The 11,737-nt window shown below is 37.8% G+C and overlaps 1 protein-coding gene across 1 annotated transcript; it reads left to right on the forward strand.

Moving 5' to 3' along the window:
- The first annotated feature begins 3,241 nt into the window (after nt 1–3,241).
- shbg (sex hormone-binding globulin) lies at nt 3,242–9,545 on the forward strand. The gene is made up of 9 exons (XM_035407892.1): nt 3,242–3,326; nt 3,414–3,611; nt 4,820–4,917; nt 5,162–5,351; nt 5,955–6,116; nt 6,466–6,625; nt 7,599–7,741; nt 8,225–8,417; nt 8,676–9,545. Exons 2-9 carry the CDS (start codon nt 3,519–3,521, stop codon nt 8,804–8,806), a joined length of 1,170 nt encoding a protein of 389 aa, XP_035263783.1. The 5' UTR covers nt 3,242–3,326; nt 3,414–3,518; the 3' UTR covers nt 8,807–9,545.
- The last annotated feature ends 2,192 nt before the right edge of the window (nt 9,546–11,737 follow it).

An 11,737-nucleotide genomic window follows, 5' to 3' on the forward strand; every position in this document is an offset into this window, starting at 1 on the left:
ACATTTTGAAAATGTTATTTCTGTATTGTGGGGTACCGCTGTTTTGTACCGCAAAACATGCTGGTAGTCATACATGAACATAGTCATTGCAAATGTATAACAGTTTCAATTTATAATTTACTATATTCACAATTCGCCATTTGTACCTATGGTATAGTCATGATTTAATGAGTAGAGGCACTGCTCTTAAAATGAAATTAGTGCAACAATACTTGTATAGAGTGCATAAATCTGGGAGATATTTCATGAAGCAAGATTACTGCGCAAGAGAACTGTGCTGAGTAAAACTCGAAGTATCTCTTTTTACTTCAGTCCGTGTTCAGATTTGGGAGAGATCTGGGCTTTATTCAGTTCAGCTATCCAGCTAACTCAGTAATCCCGCTTGGTAAAACAGATTCACAAAAAAATTCACATTGGTGTAATGTCAGTTACTTACCACTAGATAGAGATATATAAACACAATGTGATCTTAGCTATGTAAAGTATGTTAAGCATCTTAGTGGGACAGATTCACAATTCCCCAAGGCATGCTTTTATACCAGTCTGAGTACATTATGCTGTTGTAACAGGGTGATTGTTGCTGAAGTGGGGTACCAGCATCAGTTTAATTGTTTCAGCAAATTGATAATTTACCTGCACTTGTGTGCTTAGTATTGTACTCCTAAATATGTACTACTACATATATGTGTGCTTAAATACTCATAATGTTTGAGTCAAACTAGCATTTTGAAGGGGTCACAGATGGAATTTTCAGCTAAAGTTGAATTTGTTCTTTTCTTAATACTTTGTTGTGTTGCAAATATAGTAATGAGATTTTTTCTGTGTTACAAGACTAGTGTTACCAGGAGACCGTTATTTTTGTGTCTGCTCCTGTTGAACTGAAAGTCCACAGCCATAATCCAGTAGTATGATACTAGCCAGTAAGCCTGTAACGTTAGTATCCAGCAAGGCAAATAACATTATTAGGAAAGCTGTGAAATTTTATGTTCTTGTAATTTTGTTAATTTACAAATTTGTTTTTAAATAATTTCTTTGTGGAGAAGGTTTAAGTGTGATCTTGACCGATTTACAACATAGCTGGAAAATTGTACTTTTGAGTGGCAAAAAGAATTGTAAAAACATATCTACAATGTTGCTAAGCACCACAACCTATGCGTCACATTCTTACTGCAAAATTGTGAAAACTTCAATAAGGTTTTGTGATCGCTAACAGTTAACATCTGGCAACATCCCCCATCAATTCAATGAGGCTGTCCACTAAAAGGTTCATCCTGAAATGTGCAAGGCTAGCCAATTGCTTATTCTTCAACTGCCAGCTGGGCTGCTACTATGCGGACTGAAGCCTACCCTCGCTGGGTGATGCTACAGAAAATTATTCATAATAATTCATTCAACCCAATGTAATTATTCACAACTCTATGCTGTAGCCAGCATATGCGGCCTGGGTTCAATCTGTGCCATAGGACACACCACTGCACTAGCTGGATACACAATGGAGAAATGGGAGCCTATAGATTCCCTTCCTGACTTTAAGCAGGTGCTCTTATCCAGTGACTTACAATGTAAACACAAGTACAAAGATCAGTGATCGAAGAGCAGTAATTCCCTAGAAGGCAAGTGCAAGAAATTCAGACATGACTGAAGTCAACTACCCAACTGAACCTTAGACTAAGTTATACAAACAAAAGTAAAATTATTCAAATGAGCATTTAACTACATTAAACGAATGACAGGAAAAAAAACACATTTTTTGAAAAACAAAATATTATACCTGGTGTCAGTGCTAGAGAGGATTGGGCCTTTAGAGCCTGTTGGGTAGGCTTAAGCAGAGTTTTTGTAGCTAGCTACTGCAATGGCGTATGTGAAAAAGCTCAAGTACAGTGAGGCGAAACATCAAGCTGAGAGGGCTCATTCAAAGAACCAGAATCGATTTTGGAATAGCTTTTCCTCGATGGCGTCAGTTAAAATTCACACAGGGGATGAAAAGCAATGCAGAGTTGGCATGTTTTCAGTTGGACCTATAAGTACCATTTACTCTATCCTGCTAGTTACATTTTGTAGCTAGTTGCCTGAAATCGTGTACTTGGGGTGATTGTGAACACAGCAAAGCTAAAAAAGTAAACAAACCTGCATATCTCTGGATTGTGGGAAGAAATCGAAGCAAAAACCCATGGGGGCATGGGTAGAAGATGCAAACTCCACACAGAGATGCCCCGCCCAGGATTCAAACCGGGGTCCTTCTGGGTGTGAGGCAACAGTGCTGTCTACACTGAGTTCTTCCCTGAGGCTAATTTGTTCAGAAGACCCATGCTCTCTGGTCAGTTATCAAATTGCTGCTATGAGAAGATGAGAACAGCACATAAGTACATGAAATCAAATGGGTCACTATGTATTATGACATAATCCTGAAGAACAAATTTTGTAAAAAATAAAAAAAGTTATTTTTTAGTGATAGATTAGTGATAGATATTTATGAAAAGCTACAATTTCTTTTGGAAATGGATACCAACATTTCATTAAACAAACAGGAAAGGTGCCAGCCCGAAGAAATAAAGAACACGCCCACGCTCTGAACACATACAGTCAAAGCTAACACAGAGCAAGTCAAGGTTTCTCCGTAACTGGCCAGCAGAAGTCAGCTATTTTGTAAAGGGCACTGACCCAGCAAACACAGATTTAGCCGTTTATCCTATCCCTAGAAAGTTGGAGGACCGGTGGAGTGGGGAAACCTGCTTCGTTCTCCTTTATATTCAGGGGCTGGTAAGGGTCCTAAACTGGCAACATTCAAAGTTCTGCTTCCTGCTTGTACTAAAATACCTCATCCAGATGTTATTCAAAATACCAAATAACAATTATCAGAGTACATGAGTAATGTTTTTGGATATATCATATTCCAAAACCTAAAATTATTTAAAACTAATTTCTTGGTATGGTGATCTCATTGCCATTTTGAAGTTCGTAAATTTCAACTGCAATGGCTCAGTAATTTGGTAAGTTTGCAAATGACATAATTATTGCTCAGTTTGTTGCATGATGTTCAGAATAATAGTAAAGAAACAAACAGGAAATTCATTCAATTACAAATATGATGTCAGTACATAAGAAAGACACAGTGCATTATAATAAAACAAAAAGGCCAGTTCCTGAACCAAACACAGTCATGACTACTGATCTTTGCTCAGGCACCTCCCCTAATCTCTCTCTCTCTCTCTCTCTCTCTCTCTCTCTCTTACACACACATGCACACACACACACACACACACGCACACACACTCACAAACTAATTCAGGAACAAATATACAATACCCATGATCGATAATTCTGGTGTAGGTAGAGCAGAACTGTGATTTCAACATGTTTACTCTCTTACCTTTCTTGGCAAACATGCAGCAGTGACAATCATTTGTTCACAGGGTCAAAGACAGGACCGGCTTATTCATGCATTTGCAGAGAGACCGCGGAGAAGAGGGTTGCCATAGTTTGTCGGACACCTGCTGAATATCTGAGCGTGCTGAAGAATGGGCCCCTGGGAGGTCATACTGCTACTGCTCTGTATGAGCTCCACTTGCTTGGGACAAGCAGTTGAAGGAAGCGGAAGCAGGGACAGAACAGTAAGTCAGCTTTTATACACCGTGGGCCTGACTCATGACATGAAGTGTTACCCGAACATCTTTTTATACTACCTGATCTCTGCTTTCTTTTCTGAAGAAACAGGGTCAATACTCAGCATGTCGCCAGTGATTTTCTAACTCTCAAATTAGCATTTTTACCAAGTGTTAAAATAAAAATAATGCTATCATATCCTCAACAATCTTATGTGGACCTCTTATGCATTCCATATACAGTAAGATGCGTTTAGGTACAAGTTTAGGTCTTTTAAATCCCACAAATCCTAGTCAGTTGTGACGACTAAGCACATTATTTAAAAAACAGTTGGGTGTATTGGGTGTAACTGTGCTGCTTGAAAAAGAGGTAGGCCTGCCACCACAATGACATTTATAGCACAGTAAGCACATAACACGTCACACACAACATCCCCACAATGTTAAAAATGAGATCAAAGTAGCTACAATGACAATGTTATGAATTTAAAAGGGTTATCAAGATCAGAAATGCACTGATGCAGTTCAGGCTTTGTTCTCAGTCAAGGGGAATGCATTGGACTTTGGGTTCTGACTGCCGCCAACAAAGCACATGCTCAGTTCAATTGTAATTTAGGAATCTGACAGCTACACCCTCAGTTTTCCTGAATCACAAGAATCCCGAATTTTGCGCACAGTTTGACTCAGCTGAAACCACAAATTTTCTTTGAAAAACATTTCTTTGAATTTGATGTATGATATGTCACTTAGGTGGAAATTAAACAAGCACTAAGATACATAAATTGTCAAAACTAAGGTTTATCATCCTAAACATCACTCTATATTCTAAACATCACTTTATATTAAAGACTATCTTTTGGTATGGGCTCAAACCATGTTTGAACAGTTCTCCAGATGTAATATCTCTATCTTCTGAAAATGTCATGTCGTGTATGAGAGTGTAAGGGTGTATATGAAATACTGCTTAATAGGATTTTGACTGTGAATATTGAGTGTAAGAGTGGTGTTAGAGTATGTGTGGGAGAGTGAAAGTATTTGTGTGTGCTGTCTATGATGGCCCGTGGCAGTATGTTTTGTGTTTGTGTATGTGTAGTTATATAGTAGTATGTACCATGCATCTGTGTTCTGTATATGATAATGCAGGATGACTATGTAGAAGTGGTGTGAGTCGTGTGCTTTGTTTGTGTAGGTGTGAGAGTGTTTTGTGATTTGTGTAGCGACTGATATCAGGAAGGGGGTCCATCAATCTTGGCCAACGATGGGGTTCCAAATCACCCTTGATGAACACCAGTGCAAACCTGACAGAAATTACCAGGTCAGTAAAACTTATGTCATCATATTATTATCATATGTCAACGACCATATTCTTTGACATGTAATGACATTAAATACTTGCTATACATATACTATGTATGCATATCATTCCAGTTCTGTGACATTTGAAAGTAGCATTTTAGATTTAGATATCAACAGATATAAAGCAAAACATTGAAAATGTCATGAACTGTTATGCTAAAAGTGGTAAACACACCAGCTTTCTTTCCATTTGTCTTCTGCAGCATTAAGTCCTCATTTGAGTTCAGAACACTAGACCCTGAGGGAGTGGTGTTTTATGGAGACACGAAAGGGGGCGCAGACTGGTTTGTGCTTGGACTGAGGGGGGGTGTGCCTGAGATGCAAGTCGGAAAAGCAAATACACTGACCAGTGTGGCAGGTGGCCCCAAGCTCAATGATGGAAAGTGGCACAAGGTAGCAGGCCTGACCGCACAATGCAGGCAGTGGGGTGCATCCAGTTGTTGACTGATCTGACAGATCTCCATTCGCATTGTGGGCTCTGTCATTTTCTCTGTGATACACAATGTACCACTTTGTGCCATAAACTAGTAAAACCTCCACAGGACCAGTTATACACTGGGGATCTCACTCAATTTGTTTACCTGAAATGCCATCCCTCATGCAAATATCGCTTCCCTCTTCTGAACCCAGTCTTTGTGTTTTTTCTTTTTTTTCTTGTTTAACTTATTTTGTGTAAATGGGTCCTGTATCCCTGTCACAACGACAGAGTATACTAGATTCCCTGGAGAAAAAATGACATTGGCTGATTGTATAGGATCCTGCAGTAAACATTTAAACATGTGCATTCTGGCATATCTCCTTGACCATTTCAGGGCTTATACACAAAGCAATAACAGAAAACACCTCAGCAACATTATAAAAACTGCATGAGGATATTACGTGTCAATTAGGGATAGGTTCATCTTAAATTGTGTGTGATACTTCTCATGTAGTATAATTCTTGTCTAATACTCAAAACGAATATTAATATCTGTTCCGCCTCACACTCTCCACCAGGTGGAACTTCGCAGCGAGGGTGTCTTTGTGGTGTTGGAAGTAGACGGCACAGCTGCATTGGTGCTGGGACTGCACACCAATCCAGAAGATTGTAACTTGGAAGGAAAAATGCGTCTCTCACTTGGTGGAATCCTTGTCAGAGAGCTGGAGCTTTTAAATCCGGTCTGACTGTGTTTCTTTGATTCTTTAAATCATCTTTACGTTACTTGCATATTTGTTTTTTGTTTTTTTTACATACCCAGAGTTAATACATCCTACAGATTCTTCAACTCATTAATACTTACTTTTTAAAGGAGCAAGTCTAATGGTAGAACCAGTTCACAGGCCTAGAGTTAAATGCTTGACATATTGTTCCACAAGTATGATGACTGTGCATGTGTCTCATTATCTTCAATTCATTCTCTATAATGCACCTCAGAACATTTCATGGCCTTAGATCTAACACTTCATGGTAGTATGGCCCAAAGCTATCTATTACCCTATACCTCTGTCTTTCTCTCTGTATGCCCAGCTTCGGACAGAGATGGATGGCTGTGTGCGAGCAGGTAACTGGCTGAACCTCAGCACCCCCTGGGAGATAGACGTTAATGAGGAGCTCCGTCCCTGCTTCGATGAGATCCAAAAAGGCAGCTACTTCCCTGGGACCGGCCTGGCTCTGTTTAACTCCTCAGGTGAGAGATGATGAGATAACAGGCCTTGAATGATAGGCGCCCTCTTCAGTTCTTCACCACAAGAGCGCGAATAGCTCTAGTTTTTACTTGTCTGCTGTATGATGGGAAATATGTTGGCTCCTGTACTCCACAACATCTGTTATGGATCTGGTTTTGTCGGTATTTTGTCTTGCATTATTAAACCTTTTTATCCACATTAGCAAACAAATTTATTCATACATGCGGTAAACTTTGAAAAAAAGCATTCATTCATTAACTAGAAAGGGCCTCTGCTCAAATAAATGAAAATGTTAAATTGGCCTCCTGTTAAAGCTGCACATGATTGAAAATTCCCCCCTTTGGGAAGTAGTTTGGGAAAAAAAAAATTTGGTATTTTTTCATGGAGCTGGAAAATTGATTGCTAGAAATTGTGACAGGAAGATATAAAAAGTCCAAAATTAGCAGATGTTGCCCTTTTAATTGAATTCCTGATTCACCATTCTGATAGTATGTTATGGGTAAATTGACATGTATCTTCTTACTGATAGGTGAAACCTATTTAATTTACCATATTGCCATAAATAATACAACAGAACAGCAGGGTCAGCATCATGTGAATTTAGCCTTTGGCTTTCTTATGGCAGCATCTTTTTTCATCCTACATTTTCTTAAGTTCATGAATACATTTGAGATCTGCTGTATTGCAGCACTGCACTGTATCCACTCTATGTTGTAGCAAGCATATTGTTCCTTCTCTGATACTACAACATGTTTGAACAAACAATATACATATATATATATATATACCTGGTATTATACAATATTTGACTTGCCAATCATTAAGCTTCTGCTATGAGATCGGAAGCACAAGAAAATGGTGAGGTGAGGAGTTCATGTGAAGTAGAATAGGCATGAAACAGCAGATGTATATGAAAGTTTGTAGAACAGATGGGAATAAAGGGGAATACGTTCCTGAAGGTCCTGTGAATTGCAGACTTTCCAGCAAAGCAAATGGATGAGGGTGGAGCTGAGGTGAAGATCCAGGGACACTCCTCGGAGTGGAATGGAACTGTTCTGAGCCTCACGGGCTCCCAGGACAAGCCAGTGCTCACCATCACTGCCAAGGCGCAAACGGCGGTATAAACATACATGCACACACTCGCACAAATGCACATACTCTCATATGCAAGCATGTACACAGCTTATCCTTTTGCTACATAGACTTGTAGGAGGGACACATTATTCATGGTAAAAAAATTCCCCCAACTCCCGAATCCTTAAATCCGCCTCAACTGTATTGGATTCCAGTTCCATAGTCCTACTCTATAGTCTTCTCCGCCCTCTATTTTGCTTTCTCTATCACTAACAATTGCTTTAACTGATCTTACAGGTTAAATAATTCTACACTATGAAACATATTTAAAATGTACTGGCACTATTAAATGTCTAAGAATATATTGTCACATACATCACATTCATAAATAATGATCCTTTGTAAGCCATGCACTTACATCTTTCAAAGAATCTTTAGTAGTTCCAATGAAAGTGATTTTTTTTTTAACCTTTTTTCCCTAACTCCAAATTCACTGTCTTTTTCATGTGTGTTCACATGTGTTATAGGAGCTTATAGTGACATTTGGCACACAAACTGCAACTCTGAAGTTAGGTCCACATAGTCTGGCCCTGAAATTATCAAGCCATGCAGTCCAAGTGGAGCTTGGCCAGCAGCAGCTATCAAAGCTGGTGGACGTTACACATGACTGGGTGACAATGTGGAACAAAGGGATGGTCCTGGCTTTCGGGGGAGTACCAGGTAGGTTGGTGAAATGGTAGAATGGAACACCACACTACGTTCATAATAAACCCTGGAAAATTTAAAATCTAGTATCTTTTGTCATTTCTCTCAAAACAATTTTTTTCTCTCTTGATTCTGTTCCACAAAAATAAGAAGTACCTATGCAAAAAATGTTACCATTGGCATTACCTAGTTATATTTTGATAAGCAAAAGATCAAAGATTTGAATGAATGCAGACTTCAGCCTAATACTTTGTGCGGTCTTCCTTTTGACAGGCGATAGCGATTCCCAATGGCTGGAGGGCTGCCTGTCACTGATCCAAGTTCAAGGACAGGATGTGGATCTGGACTGGGCCTTGCAGAAGCACAGCTTTATCTCCTCCCACAGTTGCCCTTTCTCACCTTAAGCAATGGGATATCCAAAGGGTATACTGGGTGGATCCATGTTTTGAACCTCTTTTTCCTTGCCCCCTTCACCTCAGCTTATTGATACACCATCTTTCCTGACCCTTGACCCATCATTCCATATTCATCATCAAACTGGATCCTACCCCAAAACGTATCTTATGCTAACCTCCTTGCTCTGGTTCTCAACTACCCATGACACTCATAAGTCCTCTGTCTTCCTAACCTCCCACTTACTTTTTATCCCTATTTTTCTACTTTTTTCTCACTTCATTGTGTTTCCAAATTCTTTCCCTACACCTACAATGACCCATATTTTCCCTACAAGCATATTGTGCTGTCCTTTCCAAATGGCTTTCATCTGCTAGAACACTATGTAAGATTATTGTTATTTTTATTTTGACAACAACCAGTTGGATTAACCATAAAAATGTGAGGGAATCGTTTCTTATTCCCTTATTAAAAAACTTTAAAAATCCACCCAAAGCCTGCTTGAAATTAATGAAATATTACAGTGCTACATTATAGCATAATTAATAAGGAAAATAAATGTACAATTATCGATAGGGTAATTTGAATTGAATAGATCTTATGCAAAAAAATATTCAAATAGATATTAGAATATTTTACAGCATTTAATTACAACATTGTGCTCAATTTAAGACTTGGAATGCAATTGCATTTATTATGCAAATGTATATTGCATCCTGAAATAAAGATATTGTCTGTGTAAAGGTTAAATAATGTAATTGTATGGACTGTATCTTACACAAGTTTATTCCTTTATCATGTTTTTTTCAAAGTGAATGGAGATAGATCAGAGAGGCTGTTTGTATGTAAGGCTATGAAATAATTTGATAAGATGAAGCCCAAGATGTATTTAGAGTATTTTGAAAATATATAAAAACCGCTATCGTGAGACAATTACATCATGCTACATAGGCTAAGATGCAAATAACAAAATACTTTGATGCATGCATTTTAAATACGTATTTCAAATGAATATAACTTAAATATTGTCCATCGCTGCTTGTCAGACACAACACAACCTGTTAAGTGAGTCCATGTTGAAGTAAATGCTAATATCTGGCCACCAGGGGGCAAAAAGAACTTGGCGTACTGTAATTTCACATTTTTTATTTGTTTTTATTTTTATTTTTTGATGGTTGTTCATTTTTAAGTCAAATAATTTATTCTATAGCAGAGATTTCTCACAGTACCTGCTGAATTTTAATTTTAAAACATACATGTCATTATAGAACACAATTTTCTTGTTAATGCATAGACGCCATAAACCATTTAATAACTTACAACTTTAGTCACCCATTGTTGTTCCATCCATTAATCGTTCTATTTCAGTGAAATGTGTTACCAAAATAATACTTAAAAAGCAAGGACCCTGTCACTCTCAATCCAGCAATGGTTGGCTGAATAATCAAATAAATAACTTCAATATGATGTAGCCATTTATGTGTAATCTATTGTAACTAGGGGTCTTTTACAGACATCCAGACCACTTAACTGAGAACTACATAATTACATAAAAATGAATCATTGCCAATTATAAGATTTCACAATAATGTTAGTAAACAGTCATAATCCCTTTATTTTGTGACTGACATACACTTTACTTAAGCCAGTCATTGCTCTCCCAAAAAGAAAATATCGCAGAAAATGGGGATCCCAAATTTGGTTAAAAGTAAAAATAGGGTATGTAGATTGCTTCCTAAAAATGGGTACCCTTGAAGTTAGAGAGAAATCACACACCGAGCAACTCTTACCAAATATATTTAACTCTTAATTTAACTGTAATACATTGCAGTATGTTCGATATTACAGTAAGGCTAAATTGCTTTATAATACAATGTACATTGTACCATAAATGATGCTCAAGCAATGCAAATATATAAGGCTTGCCAAGATAAGAAGGACTTGGGTTACTTGGTAGGCATTCTTATCCAGTGAGGCACATCTGTGGAGGCATAATGTCACTTTACACGCAGAATGGGAGTTAATGGATGAAAACTACACTATGTTTATTGTACAAATATGACACAATAACAACCATACAATTACACAGTTGCTCAAAATATTTTATTCAGAATGTTTATGTTGTCATACATCTCATATATATACATCATCACTAAGCTTACAATACTATGTTTTTGATATATAATAGATCATCATTCTGAAAAGACCTTAGCCTATAGCCATAGCTACCTACCAAATTTGCCTCTAAATATTTAAACATAAATTAATTGTTTGTGTATATATTTAAACAAATACATACCTTAATTGCCCTCTTTAATATTTTTAATATTGAATATTTTTATACCTCATTTGCATTTTGTAGTTTAATAAATACATTTATTTGTAATTTATTTGTAATGTATATAATAATAACTGATGGCAGGGGCTTTCTTGTTCTGTAAATGAGTACAATTTATTTGAATTGAATTACATTTTATTCCAATCTTTAATCTTTTTTTCCAGTTCAAATTCATAGAGGCTTGTTTAATAAAAATTCAATTATCTAACACAGTTACTGCTGGTCAGGGCCCCTGAGGCCCCTAACATGCATTGGGCAGAGGCAGGAATACATTCTAGACAGGTCACCAATCCATCGCAGGGCACACACAACATTCACTTACACGCTCATTCCTTCAAGGAATGTACTGTCGAATTAGCGTAACCTTTATGTCGTCTTTGGACTGTGGGAGGAAGCCAGGGCACCCAGAGGAAACTCATGTGGACATGGGGAGAACATACAAGCTCCACACAGGGGTGGGCCATGGCCGAGATTCGATTCCAGGATCTACTTGCTGCGAGCTGACAGTATGACACTGCAACACTGTGCTGTACCCCCCCCTCCCCCCCATTCTGTTTCCATTATGTAAATAATGCAAAGACCCGTATGTGTATCTAAAATATAT

Source organism: Anguilla anguilla, chromosome 3 (genome assembly GCF_013347855.1).
Source record: "Anguilla anguilla isolate fAngAng1 chromosome 3, fAngAng1.pri, whole genome shotgun sequence".
NCBI classification, from domain to species: domain Eukaryota; kingdom Metazoa; phylum Chordata; class Actinopteri; order Anguilliformes; family Anguillidae; genus Anguilla; species Anguilla anguilla.